Genomic DNA, 26,819 nt, shown 5'->3' with positions numbered 1-26,819 from the left:
GAGGATGGTGATGCAGGACTCCAAAACATGAGGGGTGCTCTGGGGCCCTAAGGACCATCCTCGTGCTTATCATAAAATCATACAACCAGCCAAACACAGAGAAGTTAAGACATCTCCTGGGCCAGGTCTCCAGACTCCTGGCTGAGGTTCCTTTTCATGGGAGCAGTCTGAGTGGTATCAGAATGGAGAGTGACAAGGTGGCCAGGCCCTGAAGACTTCGGCCCTTCAAGGATGCTTAGGGGAAACCAAAGCTCCTTTCCTTAGACCCTGGGGTCCAGGGGGCTGGTGAAGGGCAGTAAGGGAGTGGAGTAGGGCTGATGGGATACACAAGGTAGGGTCCAAGAAGAGTGCAGGAGGGGCGGGGAAGAGCCCTGGGCAGGGGACTCAGGCCCAGCATCATGTCACCAGCCCCCTTCCGTTCTTGGGTCTGTGGACTTTCCAAACCGCAAACACTGTTGGGAGGGGTAAGGGGTAGTGCCAGGGTGGGCTACAGGTTCTGCCAGGGTGGGCTACAGGTTCTGCCAGGGAAAGCTGTTCCAGAGGCCGTGAGATCCAGGGAAGAGTGGAGAGTATGGGGGATGTCAAATGGACAGACAGATGGACGGATGGCCAGGGAGAGAAGAACCCAAGCCAGGCTGTATCTACTTTCCAAACAAGGCCATGTGGGACTGGGCAGGATAGAGAAGGCCAAAATGGGGGATCCAAGTTCCCCCCCAGTTCCCAGTGGAAAGTGTTGAGGTCTTGCCGGGAGGCTGTGGACAGAAGAAAATGGGGCTCAAGGGTGGGATGAGGGGATGTCTTTCTGGGCTTGGGTTGGGGGGTGGTCACTGGGGCCAAGCCCAGCCTGAGGCATTGGGGAAAGGTTCCCCCTTGGGTGTGAGGAAACACAAAATAAAACAGAACCCAGGGAATACAACCAGGTCTGAAAGCAAACATCCGGAGTTGGGAGAACACAGACACGGGAGGATGGGAATGTGAGGCTGAGGGCACAGGGAGGGGGTTGCTGAGGTTACAGGGAAATCCACGGGAGACGAGTGGAGCTGGGGAGGCCGTTCTGGGAGGGCTGAGGCATGGGTGCTACAAGGAAGCCTGGGGTTCAGAAGAGGAAAACCTGGCCATGGGTCAGGGCCACTCACTCTGCTGGTGGGAATCAGCTGGAGAAGAGGAGGGAGGAGGAGGGGAAGCTTTGGAGGAAGATGTTAAAAGAGAGGATGGGTCGGCAGTAGGGAGCAAACATACAGCCCAGAGAGAGGAAGGGGTTCAACCAAGACCACGGAATGGTAGGTGGGGGGTGTCTCACTCACCACTGGGGATGCAGAACCTGATGGGAGTCAGGAAGCCTGGGTTCTGGTCCTGATTCAGCCTTTAACCTGCTGTCTGACCTTGGGTGAGCCACTCTCTCCCTTCTCTGGGCCTGACTCCTCATCCAAAAAAGTGAGGGGATTCGACACAAAAGGACAAACACTGTATGTATGATTCCACTTATATGAGGTGCTTAGACTAGGCAAATTCATAGAGACAGAAAGTAAAACAGAGGTTACAGGGGCTGGGGGAGAGGGATGGGGAGTTATTGTTTAGTGGGTATAGAGTTTCAGTTTGGGGTGATAAAAAGTTCTGGAAGTGGAGAGTGGTAATGGTTGTATCAACACAATATTGTGAATGTATTTAAAGCCACTTAAAAATGTCTCTGTCTTATGTATGTTTTGCCACAATTTAAAAAAAAGCGAGGGGGTAGGTCCAGTTTATTTTTCTTTCTATTCACTAAGACTAGTGAAGGGTGTATCACCCCTAGGGCCAGGGCACCAGGAGGCTGGTGTGGGGACAATGAGTGTGATCAGACCACTTTCCATGGGTGTAGAACCTTATGCTTTCCCAGGTAGATTCACAGGCACAGTACTGTATTTGGTCCTCAGCACAGCCATGCCAGGGCATTCTCCCACTTTATAGCTGGAAGAACTGAGGTACAGACTAGCCACAGGCTCCGGGGCCAAGGTCATTCAAGTTGGTGGCCATTTATTATTATTTTAAAAATAGTGACCTGGAAACCATCTTTGCATCTTAGGTTCACACTGCAACCGGCTTAGTGGACTTTGAAGGAAGGACACATGCTCGAAATTAGCAGCAGAAGAGTTTGTCTCCTGGGGCAACTATGGTTACATCCCATGACTGGATGATGACATGCTTCCCTTTTTACCGTGATGTGCTTCCCTTTTTACTGTGGCTGCCAGGAAACTCAAGAGTAAAATTTAATTGCAGGATTATGGGAATCATGTCAGATAGATTTAGGGCATGATAATTTCTCTTGCTTTTTTACTTTCTTTGTACTTTTTTTTTTTTTTTTGGCTGCGCCGTGAGGCATTTGGGATCTTAGTTCCCCTACCAGGGATCGAACCCGTAACCCCTGCCGTGGAAGCACAGAGTCTTAACCACTGGACCGCCAAGGAAGTTCCTGACTTTCTTTTTTTCTGTTGTCTTACTGATCCTTATGACTAAGATTGTAAATTGCCTCCAGTGCTTTTTGGAAATTCTCAGCATAATTAAATCAGAGCTGGCTTGAGGACCAGGTCCCCTAATTACCAGCTCAGTGCTCTTTTTAAGATAGAACATCATGGTTATCTGGTTAAAAAAAGATGGCCTAACTGTCAGGGCTGTGAACATCAATGGTGTGGCCACTGGTACTCAGGATATCCCTAGGAATTTGTTAGATACGCAGATTCCTGGCCCAGAGGTTGAGGCGGGTCCCAGGAAGCTGCATTTTGGACATGGCCTAAGAGGATTCTGATGCAGGGGGTCTCCACACCACCCTCTGGGACACACAGGTCCAGTGATTCAGAGTTGACTGGTTTTATGTCTGGGTTGGGCAGTGGCATATTCTCGGTGTCCTATACCCACACAAAGCCCCCAGTGGGGCAGTGGGTTGACACAGCAAGCAGGACAGCGTTGGGCTGGGGGGTCCAGTGGACCCAGGTTCTAGTCTAAACTTGATGACTTCCCAGTTAGGTGACTCAGCGATGAGACCTGCACTTCAGTTTCGTCATCTGTAAAATGGGAGCACTAACCCCTATCCTGCCAAGGTTGCCTCCCAGAGTTGGCCCTTAGAAGTCTGAAGGAGATGTGGCATGGGGAAGCAATTTCTAAATAGCAATGTGCTCTAGGAGGGGTGTATGGGGTGGGGGGGGGATGATGCTGGTGGGGCTGGAAGGCTGGCAAAGCTGGGGTGGGGAGGACATTCTAGATGGGAGAGGAGAGGGAAGAAGGGCCTGGAAGTTGGATGGGCAAGAGGAGAACAGGCCAGGTGATGAAACCATGAAAGGTGCATGGGGGCAGGCATGAGGGAGCCATGTGGCAATTAGGGTGTAAGAGGGTCAAATCTTGGGCCCTCAACTTTGTCACCTGGGAGAGCAGCTGGTAGAGGAGCGTCCCTCGGGGGACCAAGGGGAGGGCCATTTTGAGCAAGACCTCTTGGAGGAGTTTTTAAAATTGGTCAGACTTTGGTGGGGAAAGAATTAGTGGGGGTGGGGGTGGGGGGGAAGGGCTGCCAGGGTGACAGGGACTTGGATACTGATGCTTTGTGCATGCAGGATCTAGGGACCACTGATGTGCCAAAGTGGTTTGACTTTCATTTCAAATACAGACATCATTGCCCCCAGGAGGGTTTAATTTGGCTCTGGGAAGAGATCAGACATAAGAAACACAAGATTGTCCAGTTTGGGGTCAACCATGCCAACTGGTCTCCCATTTCCCCTCAACCAATTGGTGCCAACACAATGGATCCAAGCCTAGGGGTCTGTAGGGAATTAGGACCCCAGGGTTCCTTGGGACTTTGGCTGCAGAGAATAGAGATGAGGAAAGGAAAAAGAAGGCTAGAGGAGGAGGAGGAAGAGAAGGAAGAAGAAGCTGCTAGGAGTAAAAAGGTAAGGGGCAGCAGGAAGGGTAAGAAAGGGGGAAAGGGCAGTGTTCCTTCCTGGGACCCAATGCTCCAGGGGAGTCCCCACAGAGGGCCAGGCAGTTTTCTGCTTTGGGAATGTTACCAAGACTTAAAAAGGCATTTGAAGAAACAAACTTAGAAATTACATTCCAAAAGAGTAGAGAGTTTTTACAAACCAACCCCCCACCCCAAAAAAGAAAATACAACCGTTACTAATTAAAATGCTAAAAATCAAACCAAACCAATATTTACACGTAACAGTTTCAACCCCATCAAGCCCCTCATCCAGAGGCTTCTGTAGGAACAGTGATGAGTGACCTTGTACAGTGGCATGCAGGAAGCAGAAACTGGGACTTTATTGAAAACCAAGATCTGGGGTCTCTGACACTGGCTGAGGGCTGGGTGGCCAGGCTCTAAGACAATGAGAATGCAAGGACAATCTTGGATGAGAACGACGGTAAGGCTGAACGGTCTGCAGGGTTCAGATCTCATGAGGATTTCTCCCCAAGGCTAGAAGCACAGCCTCCCTGGCCCTCTGCAGCTCTGGGAAGTGCCAGAGGCCTCTGGTGGCTTGTGGCCTTGTGTGAATCCCCTCCCTTGGAGATAACCTTGGAGGGGCCCCCTGACCTCTTGGGTGGGAGCAGTGGCATCCTAGAGGGGATTGGCCCATGGCTCCATCAGCCTGCCTGCTCTGCCCGCACAGGTCACTATGGCATGAGGAAGTGGCTGCTTGCACTAACATAACCCCAAGTTCTGCTGATAGGGAATGGCAATGAAGGAATTTGGGTAACTGGTCCAGGCGCCCCAGAAAGGGCAAGACCGGGAGCTGGTAGGTGGGAGCGCAGAGGCATCTCCTGAGTCCTGGGGGCAAATTAGCCAAGCTGCTGGCTTTTGGTCTTCCTGATGGCAAATTCACAGATAAGCCACTCTATCCTGGTGTTTCCACTCTGAGCCCCCAGCCCGTTACAGGCAGATGTGTGGGCATGTGTGTAAACAAAATGGGTTCACTGGCACCAAGGGGGAGGCCATCTGAGTACCCCTCCCCCATCACCACACTGTGATGAGCCACGGTGCAATCCATCTGATGGCTCAGGCAGCTCACATGGGACATGGGGAAGGGTGGGCAGTGGAATTGGGGCTGGGAGGCGAGCCAGGAGAGCCCATAGGCTAAGGAGAGAGGCTGGTGAAAAAGCTGGCAGGCTGGTGAGAACTGAGGCAGGCTGGCAGACACTCTCAGATCCATGTGCAAAGCTGCAATAAACAACATTCTTGAAGTTCAGTCCTGTTTTCCTGTGAGTTCTCACTTGGGGAACTTGGAGAGATCTCCATGCTCTTGATAAAGCCTTAGTAATCCGTGTTTGACTCATCGAACCAAAAAAGGTGTCAGAGGGAGGGAGGAAAGTGAGAAAGAAAATGGAAAATGTTTGGGAAGCGGTCCAGCCCTCCACCCCGTCTGTGAGCATTTACAGACTCACGTCTGGGGGTTGGGCAAGTACCGGGTGTTGAGTGTAAAGTGGTGCTCTGAGGCCAAAGGGTCAGCAGTTTTGGGGGAGCAGACTGCAGGGCTCCAGCTTTGCTGGGGGGCCCTCCAAAGCTGACCTGGAGACCAGAGCTCGGCTGCTGAGTTGCCTCATCCACACAGGGGACCCTGCGCCTGTCCATCGTGTTAAAGACTTGCATTGTCCCAGTGGCGAGAGTACGTGGATCAACCTCCAATAAATTACCTTAGGGGCTTTGGGGTAAGTTAAATTATTAAAATAAAGTAAAACCACCTTAAATATTTATAGTAAGAAAAATTCAAATAAACAACCGAGGCAAGAAATGTGTTTCCAGGCCCCAGTCTATTGCCATGTCCTGGGGCACTGGCCTCTCGGAATGCTCCTTGGCCTGACCTGGCCATCTGGGAGTCTCTTACTGGGAACGTCTTTGCCCTCCACCAGCTGCAGGATGTAATCACAGTGGAGATGCAGTGCCCCTCCAGGGTGCCAGGGAAAGAGACCCCAGCGATCAAGGCAGTGGGCAATTAGGCATTTATTTATCTGTGCACCAGGTCTTGAGATGGACTTTACCTATTTCTGTCCTCAAGGAGTCTCCTGGGAAGGTTGGGGCCCCCCAAGTCACCTTGGCAAGAAAGGCAGTTCCAGTGGCTCCCCAACCCTGAGCCCCTCGTCTTCTAGTCCTTGCTGCATCCAAGCTACGGGCAGGGAGATCCAGGGCTCCAGGATTCCAAGCAGATACTTGACCCTGGTTACCGCCCTATCATATCCCCTAGAGCCACAGCAATCCAGAGCAGAAGGCTGGGGGGAGGAGGCGGTGGAGGGAAGAAATGGACGGGGTGATGCCCATTTCAGCTCCACCAAGAACCCCAAGTTGAGCCCTAGAGCAAAGCCTGTTCTTCTCCTTGGTGTTTCTTCCCCATGAAGAGGGATGTGGTTGGCAGGGAAAGTCTCTGTGAGCCCTTTTCCCTGAGGGGCATGGCCGGAAGTGTATCCTTTCCTTGGCTCTTCTGAGAAGTGGGTGTGCCTAGAACCAGGCAAGGCTCTCCCTTATGACCCAGGGATCAGCTCCCAAGGGATCTCTCTGGAGATGCTTCTGAAGCCCAGTTTTGGTCTTTCTCCCACTCGCTGCCTTCCCCCCTGGGAAGTCAGAGATCGCCACCCAGCAGTCAGCAGGAGGCCCCGCTTTACCTGGATGGGAAAGCCCTTCTGCGGCGGCGGTGCAGCTGCTGTCCCTCCTGGGCGAGAGGTGCAGGGGGCGCGGGCCCCTCACCTCGTCTCCTCTCCGCGGGTTCCCTTTGGCTGTCCAGGGACTGGGCTGGTTGAGGTGGGGAGCTCGGCTGCTCTGTCACTCGCTGGGGGGGGCTGCCCTCTCCTCCCCACCCCAGGCGCACTCCGAAGGGTGCAGCCTGCACTTGGAAGGAGAGTGGCGGACGGCAGAGCGGGATGGCCGGGCGAAGCAGGAGGCGAGAGACTGGGTGCTACAGTCACATACGGCATCCTAGGAGGAGGGAGGAAGAAGTCGGGAGGAGCCAGGAGGCACTGCCCACCCAGGGACTGGGTGGCCAGGCAAGGAATTTGGACTCAGCTGTGCCCAGGGTCCAGTTCCCAGGGGCTGTAGCCCCTCTCTGGACCAATTTTTAAAAATTATTTTCTCCCATTAGAGTAGTAATGAATGCTCATAAACAACCTTCCAGAAGGTAATAAATTCTGGAATATACAGAGAAGAAAGTAGACATTGTCCATGAAAGATAAATTCTCAAAACATTGCACACACATGCATTTACCCAAATGGATTCAAGCCCTACAGCTTATTTTGTAATTGCAAAACATGAACACTTTTTTGTCATGTATGTCCAGATCTCCTTCTTTTTAATGGCCACATACTATTCCACTGAATGGAAGTAGCTTGATTTATTTATCCAATGCATTTTTTATGTGGATATTAGGTAGTTTCTAATTTTTTTCTACTATTACCAACACACAGGGATAATGGTTAAAAGTGCTGCTGTACATTATTTACAATTGCCAAAACCTAAGTGTCCATCAACAGATGAATGGATAAAGAAGATGTGGTATATATCTACAATAGAATACTACTCAGCTATAAAAAAAGAATGAGATTTTGCCATTTGCAGTAACATGGATAGACTTGGAGGGCATTATGCTAGGTGAAATAAGTTAGATAGAGAAAGACAAATACTGTATGATATCATTTGTATGTGGAATCTAAAAATTACAACAAACTCCTGAATATAACAAAAAAGAAGCAGACCCACGTATACAGAGAACAAACTAGTGGTTACCAGTGGGGAGAGGGAAGGGGGGAGGGGCAATATAGAGGTAGGGGATTAAGAGGTACAAACTATCAGGTATAAAATAAGCTATTGTACAAGGATATATTTTACGGCACAGGGAATATAGCCAGTACTTTATAGTAACCATAAATGGACTATATCCTTTAAAAATTATGAATCACTATATTACACACTTGTAACTTATATAATATTGTACAGCAACTATACTTTGAAAAAAAAAAGTGCTGCTGTAAAACTCAATTGCTTGGTTCAAATCCCAGCCCAACTGTCTACCAGCTGTGTGAACTTGGATAAGTTATTTAACCTCTTTGAGCCTTGATTTTTCCTGCTCTAAGATGAGGGATGTGATACCTCTGTCAAAGTTGTTGTGAGGGTCACATAAGATATATGTGAAGCATTTGATAGAGCCTATTAAGTATTCAATAAATCTTAGCAATTTTTATTAATAATGCAATACATTTCTTTACACATGTATCCACCTCTGTGAATATTTCCATAGGCTGCATTCCTAGGAGAGCTACTGGGTCAACAGGTAATAAGCACATTTTACATACTGAAAAACATTTGGATCAACTGTGAAACCAACATTCAAAATACGGCCAGCTTTGTACCTCTGTTTCTTTATGTAGAGTGTGGTTATGTGGGTGTAATGATTAATTTCATGTGTCAGCTTGACTGGGCCACAGGTCCAGATATTTGGTCAAATATTATCCTGGGTGCCTCTGCAAGGATGCTTTGGGAAGACAGTAACATTTAAACCAGTAGACTGAGTAAAGCAGATGGCTCTCTCTAATGTGGGTGGGCCTTATCCAATCAGTCAATGTACTGAATAGACCACAAAGGCTGACTCCCCCTGAGTAAGAAAGAATTCTTCCTTCCTGATGACCTTTGGATTGGAACTACGTCAGCTACATATGCTGTACCGAAGCTATATTGGCTCTTCTGGTTCTCAGACTTTTGGACTCAGACAGGAACTAAATCATTGGCTTTCCTGGGTCTTCAGCTTGCAATATAATAAATCTCTCTCTCTCTCTCTCTCTCTCTCTCTCCACACACACACACACACACACATAACCACAAAGCCTATTGGTTTTGTTTCTCTGGAGAACTCTAATACAATGGGTGTGTTCAGTTTGTGAGAATTCAATAAGCCATATTCTTACAATATGCTCAGTATGTATATTAACCTCAAAAAGGGTTTTCTTAAGTTAAAAAAAGAGGAATGAATATTTAAAAGGTTTTTTTTTTTTTTTTTTAAATGCAGCCAGAGAGTATAGAGAAGTAAGGCACTCACCATACACTCCTGGGGGTTCCAGAAATTAAACAAAGTCTTTGGAAAGACAGTTTAGCAACACTTATCAAATACCTTTAACAATTTACAGTCTTTTATTCTGGAATCCCATTTCTGCAACTCAAATGTAAGGAAATAATCTGCAGTATGGAAAAATGCTTTAGTGTCAAGATGTTCACCACAGCATTACGTATAATAGGGAAAAACTAGAAACCAGCTAAACATACAACACGTACAAATCACATGGGTCAATCCCAGCCCATGCCACCTCTCTGTGCCCCCACCTACAACCTTCCTTCACTCCGTGCACTGCAGACCGTGATACCACCCCTGACCACAGCTGACTGGACCAAGGGGTTACACTGGACTCAAGTTACACTAGTCAGTTTCTTCCTGAAATGTGGAAAGGGGACAGAGGGATTTGAGTCAGTCTCCCTTAGGTGCTGGAACTGGAAGATGTTATAAAAGCAGAGTAGGCAGAGCCCACCTGGACCATATTCCAATACAACAGAGACAGAGGGAGGAAGGGGACATCAGAGAAAATGAAGCTCAAGAGAGAGGAGAGGGAGACAGAGCAGCCACTGGGGCCTTTGGGTCCCTGCCCTTGGGTTCCATGAGATCCTCTGCAATTTCCCTTTCTGCAAAGCTAACTTACATGTGTTGTTTTACTAACATGCACGTAATCCCTAACTAAATCTGAAATTGGTATCAGGAGTGGAGTGAGCAGCAAAACAGTCCCAGAGAAAATGGAAGCACTTAGGGATAGAGTCTTGGTGAGGGCAGTGGTGTGCTGGTACATGTTTAATGACTAGTCTCCCAGGAGTAAGAGGAGAAGCCCTGATTTGCAGCATTTCCAATTTTCACAGAGTAAATCCTCCCATGCAGCATTTCTAATTTTCACGGAGTAAATCCTCCCCTGGTGGCCGATCTCAAGGTACTAAGGTGACATCACTAAACACAGAGACGTACACGATTGGCTCTCATGAACCAAAGGAGCTGGCTCCCGCACACCACTGGGTAGCAGGAGGGCAGTGAGCATGCCTCCTCCCTGGAGGGGATGCCGGCAATCTCTGGGGTGTGATGGCAAAGCAGGTGGGTATGCCACCATGCTCACCAGTCTCTCGTATTCAGATGGTGTGTCCATCAGGTCTGCTGTTCCAGGAGTGGGGCCTTCCAACCCCCATCCCAGAGCAGCACAAGGACCTTTTGAAATACACAAACCACATGCCTGAGTTTGAAAACCGAGAGCGGGACCTTATAAGCCAATCTCACCTCCCAAGAAAAAGGGCAGACCCCACCCACCTACCTCATTGGGAAGGACCGTGGCTCCATCTCCATCACGAGGGACCCCATCCTTCCCCACCTGGGGGAGCATGGAAAGCCTGGCCTCCTCGCTGCCGCCTGACTTGGCTGCCTTCTTGTTCAGGATCCTGGCCATGCCCTCCGGCTGGTGGTAGCTGGCAGGGGAGATGGGCTCCAGCTTCTTGGCGCCCTCCTCCCCTGGTATGGACGTGGGGCTTGGCGCCCGGCCACACACGTTGCGGAAGAACTCCTGCACGATGCCATACTTGGGAGGCTCGGGCTTGGCCCGGGCCTCGGACACGCCCAGTTTCCAGACGGACTCGGTGCTCCCCGAGTGCTCCACCACGCTGAATAGGCTGGACAGCCCATCATTGATGTTCCTCAGCACGGGGCTGTCCCGCGTGGTGGTGGAGCGGGCCCAGGCTGAGCCGTTCTGCTTGCCCTGATGCAGGTTCCACAGGCTGCGGTCCTTGGCCCCGTCCAGCTTGGACACGGACCGCCTCTGGAGCTTGGGCGAGCCGTACTTGGGCGAGCAGCACGGCCGCTCGATGCGCGAGTGCACCTTGTCCAGGGAGGAGGAGATCTGCTTGCTGCGCACGGACACCAGCGAGGAGCCGCGGGGCGACCAGCTCTTGCCGTGCAGGCTGCTGCGGGGCGGGTCGGTCTGCAGGCCCACGCTGACCGTGCGGATGGTCTGCGTGCCCACGCTGGCCAGGCCCACCGTCTGGCTGGACGCGCTCTTCACCTTCCGCTCCAGCGAGCCCGAGCGCATGGCCTGGCGCACGCAGTTGGTGATCTCCTTCATGTCGTCGCTCATGTTGCCCGACATCTCAAAGTCGTGCAGGGCCGCCGGGAAGCCGGGCCCGGCCGCCGAGGGGCCGCCCCCGGAGCCCCCGTCCAGGCGCTGCCGGGAGAAGTTGCAGAGCCAGCGGCTGTAGGAGCTTTCCGCCAGCCCGTCCTCCTCGGCCGACTCTTTGGGCTTGGCTGTGGTGAAGAGGAAGCCGGGCTCGATGATGATCTTGCCCTCCCTGTCATGGACCACGGGGACGCCCAGGCGCCGGGCCACCGGGGGGCTGTAGTAGACGCGGATGCCCGTCTTGTCGGGAGCCGTGTAGCTGCGCTGCATCTGCCTCCCCGCCGGCTCCTGGCAGCCCAGGGCACCCAGGCGGTTGCAGTCACGTGGTGAGAGCCCTGGCTGTTCCGGCGCAGCCTTCTCCGGGTCCACCGGCTGGGGGCCCACAAAGGCAAAGGCAGGGCTGTTGGGCAGCTTCTTGCCCCGGGCGGCTTCCCCTGCGAGGTAGGGGGAACAGTCCAGCAGACTTTCAAACTCTGACATGGAGGAAACAGATTTGGTCCTGGGAAGAACAGAGGAGAAAGGGCAGAGTTAGTGGAAGATGCCTCATGCGGAGCAGGTACTCTGGTCTTCCTCCCTGGCCCGTGCATTTCGCGGGCAGGGGGCGGTGGGGCAGCGGGGAGACGGACCATGACGCTCCTGCTCACCTCTTGCGTTAGACGCTGTAGGTGCCCTGTCCCTCATCCCCTCCACACTCACACCTACACACGCAACACTGCATCTCTGAGCACCTGCCATTCTCCACCGGAGGGCTTTTTTTTCTGTCTGCAGGAGCACACTTGGCCTCCACCCACAGGAAGCTAGACATTCACACAGTTTATGGCCCTAGGCACAGTCCTCAACAAACAATGAGTGGGCTTTGGTGGCTTGGTCCAGCCTCCCTGTCCCCAAGGTGGGAGAACTCATGTTCTGCTCTGGCTCCCAGAGATCCTGTGAAGTTGAGCTCCAGTTGCCCACGTGTATCCTGGGTGATAACACCTCCTTTAGGGTGCCTTCCCTTCCCTGTCTCACTTCCAGGCTTTTCCTGGAATCCCCTCCCAAATATACCATTTGCACTTAAATCCTTGCCTCAAGGTTTACTTTTTTTTTTTTTTTTTTTTTTTGCGGTACCCGGGCCTCTCACTGTTGTGGCCTCTCCCGTTGCGGAGCACAGGCTCCGGACGCGCAGGCTCAGCGGCCATGGCTCAAGGGCCCAGCCGCTCCGCGGCATGTGGGATCTTCCCAGACCGGGGCACGAACCCGTGTCCCCTGCATCAGCAGGCGGGCTCTCAACCACTGCGCTACCAGGGAAGCCCCCCAAGGTTTACTTTTGAGGGAACCCAATCTAGGACGCCATTTAATCTCCAGCCCAGACCTGGCACATGTGCTGCCTGATGACTGTAAGTGCCGGGCCTACGTGACAACATTGCACACGTCAGACCATTCAGTCCTCCAACAACTCTAGGGGGCAGTTCCTGTTATCCCAGTAGGCAGAAATGGGAAGTCTAGCCCAAGGGCACAGAGCTAGAAATAATAGTGCTGGAATTCAAATCCCACACTATGACTCCAGAGCCACCCTCCTATCCTGGGGCCTACCTGGTTTCATGCTACTCGCACGGCCCCTGGGAGGTTCTGTTACCCTGAATCTTTTCATAATGGTTTCCCAATGGTGGAGACATGGTCCTGATAGCGCTAGGGGTTTTCCTGGCTATAGCACAGGGCTGGGCCCAGAGGATGCTGCTCACTAGTCCCAGGAATAGATGTCCAGCTGGACTCTCCCAACTCCAGAGACAGGAAGAACCCCAAGAGGAGCTAAACAGTTTCTTTCCCAGCTAGGATATTCTGGGGCCCCAGTTTTCCACGCCCAGAATCAAAAAAAGCACAGGCTACAATTGCCATCACCCAAACTTTCCCAGCTCCTAAGTGGCTTGGGTTCCATAAAAACCATATCCCAGGGGACTTCCCTGGTGGTCCAGTGGTTAAGACTTCACCTTCCAATGCAGGGGGTGCGGGTTCGATCCCTGGTAGAGGAGCTAAGATCCCACATGCCTCCGGGCCAAAAAACCAAAACATAAAACAGAAGCACTATTGTAACACTATTGTAACAAAAAGCGCTATTGTAACAAATTCAATAAAGACTAAAAAAAGGGTCCACATCAAAAAAACCAAATCTTTAGAAACCATATCCCAGTGTTCTCCCAATTCAGCTGAGGTGCAGTGGTGGGTGCGCAGGGCAGAGGAAGAGAAGAGAGGCGAAGGGGCAGGGCAGCCTGCAGGGCGGGGCTGGGGGGCAGAGCAGGGGGAGGGGCTGCAAGCACCTCTTTAAGCCGGTTCCCCCAAGCTCAGCTTCAGAAACAGCCTCCTTGCTGTGGATCTTCTCACCGTGTGTCTGCCATAGAAGAGAGACAGGAAAGGGTCAGTCTGGCCAGTAGCACACAGAGGGAAGGTAACAGGGGGTCAGTGTGGGAGCTGGCCCCGAGCCCCACGCATGAGTCTCCTTTTGTAGAGCAGGAGTGATGTCAGCACTGATCTAGAATGCTCATTGGTCAGTTTCTGGCTACAGTGCACCTACCTCCTCTCCACACACACATAGGTATGTGATCCAGGCATGGCCAATCAGCGGTCCAAGAGGGAACCCAAGGAAAGAGACTCTATTTAGAACTTACTCTGAATGTAGTGGCAGCAACAAAGCACCCAGTAGTCGCTGCTCAGCTGAAGGTGAAAGCAGTGACCTGAGGTCCTGCTTGGGGTTTGCCCCACCCTGGTTCAGAGACCTGCACCAGTTTTCTGACCCTGCATCACCAGCCCTCTTGAGCCCCTAATGAAATCCTCTCCTGCTTCAGTTCCCCAGAATTGGCTTTTATTGCTTCCTCAGGCTATCATGAGCAAGGGCCCATATGTTCACTGTTTGGTTACTCAGTGTGTGGCTATATGGACAGTGCACCTGAGGCTTAGAAGCAAACTTCACTGATGGATCTCCACAACCAGGGCTGGGCTAAGGCAGAGAACGTGATTCTCATTTTACCAATGAGGCAACTGGGGCCCAGAGAGGGAGAGTGACTTGCCCAGGATCACACAGCTCTTTGGAGGCTCTGCTTTTGAGAAAGGCACAACTGAAACACAGAGAAACACCTAGTCTAGCCTTTGTCCCAGGCATGGAAGGATAGAGCTAACAGGGGGCTCTTTACAGGTCTCAAGGCTGGAACCATGAAGTACAGACCTCAGGACTGAGGAGCCCAAGGGGGTGAGGGTGTGTGACCTGTGGGACAGGATTAGCATCCTCCCTGTCACATTCCCCACAAGTGAGAGACTTGCCAGTGTAGCCAGGAGCACAGCACATGGGTGGCCTGCCACCCCGCTCACCTCTTTCCAGCTGTTATCCTGCTTCTCCAGATCCGAGTGCTTCAGGACCCAAGGGTCAGCAGCCTTCTGCAGCTGGGCAAGAGTAAAGAAGATGGTCATGTGCAGGCTAAGATGGTGAGCAGGGCCCTATTCTGGGCAGGGCCATTCCCCAGGCTCCACGCTGCAGCCCAGATGACCCAGGTCATGGACTCAGAGCCACCTTCCCAGTGGGCAGCAGCTCTGAACCAACGGAGTGGGTTTGACAAATGATCATGAAACCAACCACTTACAGGCATCCTTATAAGTGTAATATATCAAGCACGGTAATAGTTGTTATTACCATGTTAATTCACGCTACAACGCCTGCAACAGCTACATTAGCTAAGCAGCAGCTGAATGACATCAAAGTGGTATCTCCACCTAGGTATGCTAAGCAGCAATTAAACTGAATGAGAGTGGCCTCTGCATTCTGTCATGAACAGCTCTCTATGAAAGAGGCAAAGTGTAAATAATATGTATATTAGGATTCAATTAATGATTTAAAAAAATCTCTGAATGTAAATTTTTTTTTAAAAGGGCTTCAAATGCTTGGCTTTTAATTAATTAATTAATTTATTTATTTATTTATTTTTGGCTGTGTTGGGTCTTCATTTCTGTGCAAGGGCTTTCTCTAGTTGTGGCAAGCGGGGGCCCACTCTTCATCGCGGTGCGCGGGCCTCTCACTATCGCGGTCTCTCTTGTTGTGGAGCACAGGCTCTAGACGCGCAGGCTCAGTAATTGTGGCTCATGGGCCTAGTTGCTCCACGGCATGTGGGATCCTCCCAGACCAGGGCTCGAACCCGTGTCCCCTGCATTAGCAGGCAGATTCTCAACCACTGCGCCACCAGGGAAGCCCTGAATGTAAATTTAAACAGCAAGAAAGGGAGGGAGTGGGTTGTAGTACGCTTTTGTAATATTTGAGTCTTATATAAAGATGAGTCCTGACTTATACAATTGAAATAAAAAATAAACAAAGGAAAAAGTCACAGTGGATCACAGCAGCTTGATAAGCTAGGTGCATGTTAACTGTAGTGGGGCTGTAATGGTCAATGACTGTTTTTCCTATTTCCCCCTTTTGGTCAGAGGACTCTAATTTTCATGGGAAATCTCTTGGTTCCGAGGTTTTGGCAGGTTCTAGGTGTGGGCACGTAACTCATACCTGGCAGATCAGAGTCTTGTGGAAAAGGAAAACTCTCTTTCCACTGAAACTGCTAAGCTGTGAGGATATGAATACAATACTAACAGAGGCCATATTTGAGAACGGCTTGCTTCAGAATAAAACACAGAGGAAAGCAAGCCTGTGAGACTGGCAGAGAGGAAGACCTGGTCCCTACTGCAGTCTCTGAGCATACAGATCCATCTCTACCTGAAGGAGTCTTCCCCCTGGTCTGTGCCTATAGCAACTTCCCCCTTGTGGCTTAAGCCATCTTGGGCTGGGACAGACCTCACCTGGCTCAGGCGATTCTGCAGCTCCTTTACCTGCTGCTCCACCTGCTGCTTCTCACCCTGAAGCCGCTCCACCAGCTGCAGCTTCTCCTGGCCCCAGTTGTGCTCACTGATCTGCAGCTGCCGCGTCAGCTCCATGACTGCACTGTAGGACTCAGCCAGGAGGTGCTGCTGTTCCTCCCGTTCCCTCTGCAGGGCTGCCTTCCAGTCGGGCCCTATCCGATCTCCAGCCCCCTTCCCAGCCTTCAGCTCCATCTGCAGAAAGAAGAGCAACCTGGGTGGCTGGCACCAGGAGGACCCTTCTCTCTGCCCTCCCTCGTCCCTCCCCGGGCACCAGCAGAGGGCAGGGGGAGGGTGCTCTCCTCAGAGGACCCCTCACCCAGGAACCTCCACTGACCTCCTCAGTTAGAACTAAACTTTTCTCACAGTCAAGGCTTGTGTAGCACAGCTTCTACACACCAAGCTCCGTGCTAAGGGCTTTTCGGGCATTATCTGTGCCCTCAAGAAACCTCAGCAAGATAACCACCATTGTCGATATTTTACAGAGGAGGAAGAAGTTCACAGAGGTTATTTGTCCCTGGTCACATAGCTACAGAATGGCAGAGGTTCCTAGTTATTGCTTCTCATGATATTTCATCAACACTTACCCATGTTTACCAGGGTTAACGGTTAGTGGGGGACATGCACAGTCACATAAAGAATGTGGGCAGGAATCACCTGAGCCTGATGGCTGTCTTGGCCCAAATCTTGGGGGGCAGGAGGGAAACGTGCAATCTCTAGAATCAATGTACCCCACACCCCCAAGCTGTGGTCAGATTCCCATGGCGGGAGGGACACCTGGAATGCCTAGGGTTGGGGGGGCAGTGGGAGCAGGGGACACTGTGGAAGGTGCAGGTGGGGCGGGAGCTGTGAGATCAGCAGGGAGGGTTGGGAGGAGAGAACGGTGGCGCCAGGAAGCCAGAAGTCTGAGAACTGGGAAGAAGGTGGGACCACGGTCATGAGGAGCCAGGAGGGCAGAGGTTGGGGGAGTGAGGGTCAGGTCTGCCACTGGCTAGCTGGGTGACCTTGGGAAAGAAGCTTAACTCCTCTGTGCCTGTTTTGTCACTTGCCCAACAAAGATAATCAGGGTACCCACCTCTGAGGGGCCCGTGATGCCTGGGAAGGCAGACGGCAGCAGGGTCAGTGGGGAGGAAGTTGGGCCCCGCAGAGTTCTGGTGTGGGGTAGGGGTTGGGGTGGTGAGAGCATTCTTTCTGAGTGGGAGGAAGCCCATCCCCTCACTTCTCAGGCCAGAGTGGGGGGCAGCACCTTGCCTCCAGGCACACAGCAAAGACCAAATATCCAGGACTCCTGGTTAAGGCTCCTTTGATCATCTGAGTTGTAGGGAGGGGAGCCCCCCAGTTTGGGCGGAGGGAGCAAAACAGAGTCAGGTAGCAGGGGCTTAAGGGGATCCTTATGAGGACAGCAGGCAGCAGAAGTCTGGGTGTGAGGATGAAGGATGTCACCAGGTGCAAGACAGGCATTTAAGTGTTCCGGCCTCACCTGTGAGCTCATGGTGCGGCAGAGGCGCCTGTGATGTCCCCATGGCTCCTTTGCCAGTCCCTCACCTGCCTTCCCTAGCTCAGGGACCTTCAGTTCCCACTGTTTCTGGTACCCTTGCTGTGTGACTCTAGGTTAAGTGTCTTGCCCTCTCTGGGCCACAAGGTAAGTGAAGGGGTTCCTATGCTTCTAGGAACATGGCTTGGGCATCCTCCTCCGCAGTCTGACAGCTGAGGCCTTCGCAGAGAGGGGAACAAGGAGGGGGATGTCTCTGACAGGTGGGAGGCTCACCAGGGCAGTATGGCTCTTGAGCTCTGCCCGCTCTGTCTCCCAGGTGGCCTTGGCCTTGGCAAACTGTTGCTGAAGCTCAGTCAGACCGCGGCGTTCATCCCGAAGCAGCCAGCATAGCTCCTTCAGCGTCACCTTCATGTCAGCCAGTGTCTTGATGTACTCATTGGGCTGCAGACGGGGGCAAGGCCTGGGTCAGGAGCTTTCAGAGCGGCAAGGAGGAGAGGCTGGGCTGGGAACTCATCCAGAGTCCAGCCTGGGACTCTACCAGGCCTCAGGCAAGTCCCACGACCTCTTCGGGTCATCTCCCCGTAAAACAGGCATAACAAGCCCAGCCCTGGCCACCTCTTAGACTGACACATGCCCCAGTCTCACAAAAACACAAAATTCTGTAGCTACAGCAATTATTCAACCTAATCTGAGCCGGGTCCTGGCTTCTCTGAGGCTCTGCAGCATCTAGGCCTCCATCTTTCTCCTTGCCCAAGATCTGCCTTCTCTGACCCACCGTAGGCCAGATGGGGAGTCTGAACCACGGAAGCTCCCCGACTGGCCGACTTGGGCCCAGTCTTCTCTCCTGGGCCCATGACCTGTTTCCCACCTGTAACCCAGCTTACTGTGGGTGCCCCTGGGAGCCTGACCCTACTGCTCTATACTACCCCGTGGCTTGATTTGATGGTTCCTGATCCTCGGCCACAAGGTCCTTCTTCATACAACTCACTCTAGCCTGATGTCCTTACCCCCACTATGCACATCCCAAGCTGCAGCCAGACTCAGAATACCTTGCCACATCTCAGTATATACAGTTCTCTTGGTACAGAATGGCCTTTTCCCTATTCTCTATTAGGCAAGCTCCTATTCATCCTTCGAAACCCACCACCTATGACTCCTTCTCTGTAAACCATCCTCTATACTCCAAACAGAATTAACTGCTCTCTCACCTGAGACCCCACAGTCCATCATCTGACCCTCTGTCACTGCCCTGGGGTGACTTACATACCCCAAAGCACTGAGCATCTGGGGCCAGTGACCACGCAATAACCCTCTGCCGCTCCAGTGCCTGGTGTAGGACTGGGGTCAGAAAGCAGCAAGATGTGATCACTAAACAGACAAAGGAACAAATGGACAGGACAGGACTGGAAATGGGCTGAGAACGCACCGTGTTTTGGGTCCAGCTGTCCCCCATGCAGGTCTTGTTATCAGAATGCTGGGCGTTTAATTCCTCTTCCTCCATTAGCAGGTACAGCTCCTTCATGCTATTTACCTGTTTTTTTAAAAACCACACTCAGTAGCGGGTAGGAGGGCATCATGCCTGGGGGTCTGACCCTCAGGGGGAGGGGATACAGGCTAGTGGCCCAGATAGAAAGTGGGCTGCACAGCCAGGCAGGAATAAAGAAAGGGGGTTTATGGACCAAAAGTACCCCAGCTGGGCACTGACTTCCCAGATTTTAACTTTGAGCCCTGGGCACCATCCAGGCCAAGGAGCACAGCTGGAGAGTCAGACCCTTCCTCCCCCCACACCATCTCTTCTGCCCCAAGGACCATGAGGCATCCCTGAGAGCTACTCAGAAATAGCTATGCTGTCAAGGTAGGCACTGTGGTTGGAATAAAGGGCCACAAGGCACCCTCATAATTATAGATAAGGGCAACCAGAGGCTTGGGTGGGCAGAAGGGACCCTTCCTGGGAGCGGAGGGGTTTGCTGCTGATGGATTCTGGGCAGGAGTCCAGAGCCAGCCCAGGAGACCAGGGTCTAGTTTATGACGGGAGTGAAGCAGAAGAAGTGGGTGCTCATTCACTATTCATTTCATTCATTCATTCATTCATTTGACAAATATTTATTGAACACCTACCACGCACCAGGCCCTGTGTTCAGAGCTGGGAATACATCAGTGAGCAAGACAGACAGAAGCCCTGGTCCCCTTGAGCTTCCATTCCAGTAGCAGGAAAACAAACAAATATGTGAAATATTGATACATGAAACATCATTAAATATATGGAATGTTCCATAATAATAAGTGCTATGGAGAAAAAGAGAGCTGGGAAAGGAGCTAGGATGTGCTGCACTGGGTGGTCAAGGAAGGCCTTAGAGAGAAGGTGATATTTGGGCAAAATCCTGAAGGAGGTAAAAAAATAAGCCACGTGAATATGTGCAGGTTGAGAATTCCAGGTTAAGGTCACAGCAAATGCAAAGGCCCTGAGATGGGAACACATCTATTTGAGGAAGAGCAAGAGAGCCAGGGAGGAAGTGAGAGCTACGGGGACCAAGGCTGGTTGAACAGGCTTTGTAGGGGCTTCGGCTTCTGCTCTGGGTGACATGGGAGCCAGGGGAGGATTGTGCTGAGGAGTGACATTGGCCTGACTTTCAGTTTTACGAGATCACTCTAGCTGCTGTGTTGAGATACTTTATAGGGTAGCAACAGAGCTCCATACTGCACAACACCAGGGGGCACCATCCACGTGGAGTACACGCGGCCTGGTACCTCCCTGCTTTGAATAGAAGATGCTCAGTGGAAGGGTACAAGGGCAGAGGCAGGGGGACCAGTTAGGAGGCTACGGTGATAATCCAGGCAAGAAGTGGTGATGGCTCAGATGGGGGTGGTAAGGGGGTAGGCAGTGCAGCTGGGTCAGATTCTGTAGATTCTAGATAGATTCGCAGTGTGCAAGAAAGGCCATGTAAGCCAAGTGCCTGGACAAGCTCCCCAAGGAGGCAGGTGAAGGTCAAGGAGAGACGCGGCCTGAGGGCTGAGCCCTCGGGACTGTTGACGTTAAGGGGTCAGTTCAGGGAGAAAAGGAGGGTCCAGCCAAGGAGACTGAGAAGGAGCAACCAGTGAGGTGGAAGGAAAACCAAGAGAGTGCAGTGAAATCAAATGAAGAAGGGTTTCTGGGGTTCAGGGCAGGCACTGAGGCTGGAAATATGTGGGGTGGAGCAGGGCCTGTGTGAATAAATACCCAGTTCCCTCCCTGGTCACCAGTATCTAAACATACTGACTTTTGATTATCTGTATACACAGGTGCACAATTCTTTCTCTGAAATTCTTTGGGCCGGGTGTGCTTGGAATTCAGAAGTAATCGGGATTTAGAAAGATAATATGGTACCTACACTGTATATTGTAAAACAGCCCCGTCCGGTGAGATACCCTATGCTCGTGTACACCAATATTTCCCCTTCAAACATGTGAGTACTAACAGGAAATGGGGTAGATAAAGGTTTTGCTGCCAAATGAATGTCAGGTCAATTTTTTCCAACTGAGTTAGACCCAACAAAACACAGTTCTCAGAGCTTCTGGATTTCAGAATTGAGGACAAGGAATCAAAGATCTTTATCTGCAGTAGAATGGGGATAATAATTGTTTCCACATCATAGGGTATGTGTAAAAGTGAAATGCAATTATCCAAATAGAGCATTTAACACAGTGCCCAGGACACTATAAATACTCAATATATGAGGTTATCATTCATATATATAGTTTTAATTCTACATGTGTGGACACACATATTCTTAAAAAGTATGAATGTACATCAAGTTTGTAATTTATATGGTTATCTGTATTTTATTATGTACTTGTTTATATGTATTTTATACACATGGGCTTTATATCATATCTATGTATATATGTATCTTTTACAATGTGGGTGGTTATGTTTCTTATCATGTCTATCTCAGTAAGTATGTATATTTCTATTTATTATAGGCATGTATATTATTTTATTTTCTATGGTTACACCTTATTTTTTTCCTAAAGTAAGTTTCTGTTTCTCTCTGTTATCCCAGTACACTGACATGGCTAGAAAGATTTTCACCAAATATGGAGAGTTTGCCTGAGACAACCTGATTTAGAATCAGGCTACGTGGCCTGAAGGCAATTCATTTTTTTTGGTGGAGGGGGAAACATCTTCCCTAGCAGCCAAAAGTGGGCTTCAGCTATGGAAAACAGTATAGAAGTTTCCCCCCAAATTAAAAATAGATCTCCCATGCGATCTAGCAAGCCCACTTGTGGGTATATATCCAAAGAAAATGAAATCTGGATCTCTCTACGTTCACTGTGGCATTATTCACAGTAGCCAAGATATGGAAACAACCTAAGTGTGTGTCTATGAATGAACGGGTAAAGAAAAAGTGATATATACATACAAGGAAATATTATTCAGTCTTAAAAAAGAAGGAAATCCTGCCATTTGCGACAACATGGACATGGATGAACCTGGAAGACATTATGCTAAGCAAGATAAGCCAGAGACAGAAAGAGAGATACTACAAGATCTCACTTATATGTGGAATCTAATGAAGTCAAACTCATACAAGCAGAGAGTAGAATAGTGGTTGCCAGGGCAGGCGGAGGGGGGAATAAGGAGTGAATGGGTAAGAGTTTCAGTTTTACAAGATGAGGAGTTCTGGAGATGGACAGTGGTGATGGTTACCCAACAATGTGAATGTACTTAATGCCAGTGAACTGTAAACTTAAAAATGGTTAAAATGGTAAAATTTGTTATGTACAATATATTTTACTATAATATAAAAAATAAATTTAAAAAAAGTTATTAAAAAAAAACAAACTGGGCTTCATCCAGAGGCTTGTGTGGGACTTCCAAACAGGAGGGACAGTCCTAAAGCAGACAGTGGCTTCAAATAGGAGTCCCCAGGTGTCACAAAGAGTGATGCTCGAGGGGCAGCCATGCTGGGCTTTCCAGGTGCTTCTCACAGGGGTGCCTCCATGTCAGACATTCCTGGGAGAGGGCAGCAGGGAATGTGTTCATCTGAAGATGGTCAGCAACTCTCTCTAGAGGCCCTTGGGGAGGAGGCGGGTGGCCTATGAGCCCCACTGGGGGTGGGGGAGGAAACTCCTGCTACAGATTCAGGTCCAACCACCATCCCCTGCTCCTGGGATTCAGGCTACTCTGGGGGACCCCTGACAGGGGTACCTGGGGACCGCCACTGGTCCCCATTGGCTCTGGAATGAGTAGCTTGAACCGGAGAAGGGCCAAGCCTGGGCTAGGGCAGAGGTACCTGTACCTAAAAGGCCAAGGCCAAGGTGAGCAGTGCCAACTCAGGTGGGTGTGACTGAGGTATGACGTCCTTACATGCCCCCTTCTCCTAGCAATGTCAGCGTGCTGATCGTGACAGGAGGAACGGGATTTGAGGACAAAGGGTCCTGCACAGGCTGAGGGACAAATGGGCCACGTGAGTCCTTCCCAAGCTTCACACATTCCCAAAGCCCCACTCGTCATGTTTCCTGCCACACCCAAATACTACCTGTACTATCAGTAATGCTTTTAAGTCAACCTACTCTTTCTAGTTAAATAAACATATCTAAAAAAGGAAGTTGACATTACTAAAAATGGAAGGCCAGCGTCCACTATCATTGTCAAAGGTAACATTAAAAATAAAATAGGTATGTGCTTCCTTGGTGGCGCAGTGGTTGAGAATCTGCCTGCTAGTGCAGGGGACACGGGTTCGAGCCCTGGTCTGGGAGGATCCCACATGTCGCGGAGCAACTAGGCCCGTGAGCCACAACTACTGAGCCTGTGCGTCTGGAGCCTGTGCTCCCCAACAAGAGAGGCCGCGACAGTGAGAGGCCCGCCCACCGCGATGAAGAGTGGCCCCCACTTGCCACAACTAGAGAAAGCCCTCGCACAGAAATGAAGACCCAACACAGCAAAAAAAATAAATAAAGAAAGAAAGAAAGAATAAGGTCTTTAAAAAAAAAGAAAGGTACATTCATAAGTGAAAAATAAGCAGCAATAAAGAATCAATTATTTTTATAGGTAAAATGTGGATGAATCTCAAAGAATTATATTAAGCAAAAGCCAGACACAAAAGACTACACGCACTTGTATGAAGCTCTAGAATAGGCAAGATTAATCCATGGTGTAAGAAGTCAGAATAGTGCTGACTGCTGGGGTGGGCACATCCCCTGTGGCACCCGGGAGCCTTCTGGAGCGCTGGAAATGTGCTCATTGTGATCTGGGTGATGCTATACTATGTATCTGCCGGGTGTACACTATAAAACTTCATCAGCTGTACACTTAAGATGTGTGCACCTTACTGTATATAAATTGTACCTTAAAAGAGTAAAAAACATTAACATGTACTATATTTGCATATAATGCAAAAACAACGAAACCAGATCATTAAATGCATCTATATCCTATTGCCAGCTCAAGACTCAGGTTTGTTAAAAAGGGAAACCAACAAATACCAGAGAAGTGTTAAAGACCTACTGGCCCCCCAAGCAGATTTCTTCCTGGCAAGGCCGGGACAGAGTCTGTCGTCTTCACCACGGTCTCCCCGGCATCTGCCACAGCACTCAGTAAAGAGCTGGTTCTCAACAAACCGATGCTGAAGGAATGAATGAATGAATGAATGAATGAATGCAAGGGTGGAAGCTGCAAGCTGATGCCTCGTATCTGAGCCCCAGGGCTATGTGCCTCCTGTCCTCTCTCCTCTACCCCACCCCACCCCAGTCCCAGTCCCAGGGGGACCATACCTCAAGGAAGTCATCTCCCTCGCTGGGCAAAACCTTGCCCTGCCGCCAGCGCTTGAGGAACCACCTGAGCTTCATGAAGAGCAGGAGGAAGTTGTGCTTGAACTGCTGGGACTCCTGAACCAACATGTTCTTCTCCTGGCTCCAGAATTTCTGCTCCAGCCTCCGCTGCAGGCTCAGACTCTGCAGCTCAAACTCCCGCCGCAGGAGTGCCCTCTGCTGGTCCTCCTTCAGCTGCAAGGGGGACAAGAGTGTGAGCTACCCCAGCTGTCTAGGGGACGCTAACTCACCCCATTCCAGGCCTCACACAAGGGCCGAGAGGAAATTTCAGGTGGTGCCCGGTGGTGACCCCTGACGGGGATTCCACCACTAGCAGTTCATTGTGTTGAAATAAACAGTTCCCTCTGCTACTCCAGGGGAGAGAGACGCATAAAAACAGCAGCAATCACAGTAACAATCAGTGAAAGAGCTGGGTTCTGAATCCGGCTCTGTCTGATTATAAAAACCATGACATCATCTAATGAGCCCATACCAGGAACCAAGGTTTCACATGAACTCTCACATTCACTGGGGCACCTGGGAGGGTGAGCAGTGATGGCAGGGAGGGGTGACCCACATGCAGAGCAAAGGGCATTCTTGGGGTGAGGAAGGCTGACAGCATTAATACCCTAGTAAGCAACGCGGTGTAATGGCTCAGAGGGAGCCAATAACCTGGATTAGAATCCCAGCCCCAAGGACTTCCCTGGTGGTCCAGTGGGTAAGACTCCATGCTCCCAATGCAGGGGGCCCCAGGTTCGATCCCTGGTCAGGGAACTAGACCCCGCATGCATGCCACAACCAAGAGTTTGCATGCAGCAACTAAGGATCCTGCATGCCGCAATGAAGATCTCGCGTGTTGCAACTAAGACCCGGCGCAGCCAAAGAAATAAAATAAATAATAAAAAAAATATTAAAAACAAACAAAAAAAAGAATCCCAGCCCCACCTTGCCCTGCAAGTGCAACCCTGGACAAAGCACTTCAGCACTCTGGGCATCAGTTTCCCCACCTGTAAAATGGGGACACACTTCACAGGGGAAAACATGAGGATTAAAGGACATGATGTGTGGCAAGTGCCCTGACATAGAGTAAGAGCTTAATAAATGCTTTCTACTAGCAGAGCTCCCATCTTGATTACCAGCCAGGCCTACGGCCTTTCTGATACAGATTTTCAACTCTGACGGGGCAATATTTCATAGATGGGAAACTGAAGCACAGAGAGGAGACAGAATGGGCCTGAGGTCACACAGTCAACGACAAGCCCAGGATTCCAGCCCAGCACAGCTAATGCATAAGCACCAGTGCAGCACGGGGCGAGAAGACACAGGTTTCCCCTGACATTCCTGCCTCTGAAGACCCATAGACCGCTAAGATTTGGTTCAGAGAAGACAGGTTGCAGTAGGTGCAGGAGAGCACTGGGCACCACCCACCTGCACCATTTTCTGGTTGAAGTTTTCAGCCTCCTCCTTCCGCAGCTGCCGCTCCTGGGAGAGCTGCTCTTGCAGGCCCCGGAGGCTGTCATGTGCTTCAGCCAGCACCAGCTGCAGCTCCTTGATCTGGGGTCGAGATGAGGGACACAGATAAGGAGGAGGGAGAGAGCAGGAGGAGGACAGAAGCTGCAGTCAAAGGACGAGAGTCGTAGGAGAGCAATTGCAGTAAGTCAGGCCCAAGCTGTCCTTCCAGTATAAACCTGGCACGGCAGCTGTCCCTACCTCTGTGGGTTGTCATGACGATGAAATGAAACAGTGCACATCAAACCTAGCTATTGTTATAATTTTAGCTTGATAATTTCGTGCAGAAATTTATTTGTAGAAAATAAATACTATGAAAACTCAGTTGAATTCACAAAGATGTTCGTCTCGTTTATAATTGCAGTAATTTACAAACAACACAGATAAGTTGGGGATCAACCATATGTGTTTAATGGGTCTATACTTATGTTAAAATCCATACAACTGCACACTTAAGGATAGCGCCCTTGGGAATTCTCTGGTGGTCCAGGGGTTAGGACTCCACACTTTCACTGCCGAGGGTGAGGGTTCGATCCCTGGTCGGGGAACTAAGATTCTGCAAGCTGAGTGGCATGACCAAAAATAAAATCAAATTAAAAAAAAAAAAGGATAGTGCCCTTTACTGTATGTATATTATTATGTTATACTTCAATAAAAAGTTAAAAATATATATACTCAATAGAAAAACATGAAGGACATGGACACACACAAACTAAATGTTCACAGTGGTTAATTATGTGATAATCTTGTGATCTTGACTTTCTTCTTTATGTCCTTATGCAATGCTGCTTAGGGACTTTATTATAGTTATTTGTTGTTTATAATGACTATATAATAAAACCTTACAAAAAAGACAATAAAACTCCACCTTTGGTGTGGGGAGGGGCGGGGGGATTGGGTTTATAAGGATTTGTAGCTAAACAAGCAAAAAAAATCTATTTTGTTAGAAGTCAGGATGGTGACTAGATGGGG

The 26,819-nt window shown here is 50.3% G+C and overlaps 1 protein-coding gene across 4 annotated transcripts in view; it reads right to left on the bottom strand.

Annotated features, from left to right (window-relative positions):
• Positions 1-4,075: 4,075 nt before the first annotated feature.
• The window catches only part of MTCL2 (microtubule crosslinking factor 2), a 67,404-nt gene continuing 44,660 nt past the window's right edge, over positions 4,076-26,819 (bottom strand). Inside the window, exons 7-15 of one of the 4 annotated variants that reach the window (XM_081255355.1) lie at positions 25,767-25,892; positions 24,303-24,533; positions 18,976-19,080; positions 17,823-17,990; positions 15,998-16,249; positions 14,531-14,602; positions 13,486-13,556; positions 10,340-11,690; positions 4,076-6,925 (exon numbers count right to left, since the gene is read on the bottom strand). In XM_081255355.1, the coding sequence (XP_081111481.1) occupies positions 6,773-6,925; positions 10,340-11,690; positions 13,486-13,556; positions 14,531-14,602; positions 15,998-16,249; positions 17,823-17,990; positions 18,976-19,080; positions 24,303-24,533; positions 25,767-25,892 (2,529 nt within the window). In that variant the 3' untranslated portion in view covers positions 4,076-6,772. The other 3 variants (XM_081255356.1, XM_081255357.1, XM_081255358.1) reach the window with 3 other exon arrangements.

Source organism: Mesoplodon bidens, assembly GCF_964165515.1.
Source record: "Mesoplodon bidens genome assembly, chromosome: 15".
In the NCBI taxonomy this organism is placed as follows: Eukaryota; Metazoa; Chordata; class Mammalia; order Artiodactyla; family Ziphiidae; genus Mesoplodon; species Mesoplodon bidens.
This window is presented reverse-complemented; position numbering and strand designations above follow the sequence as displayed.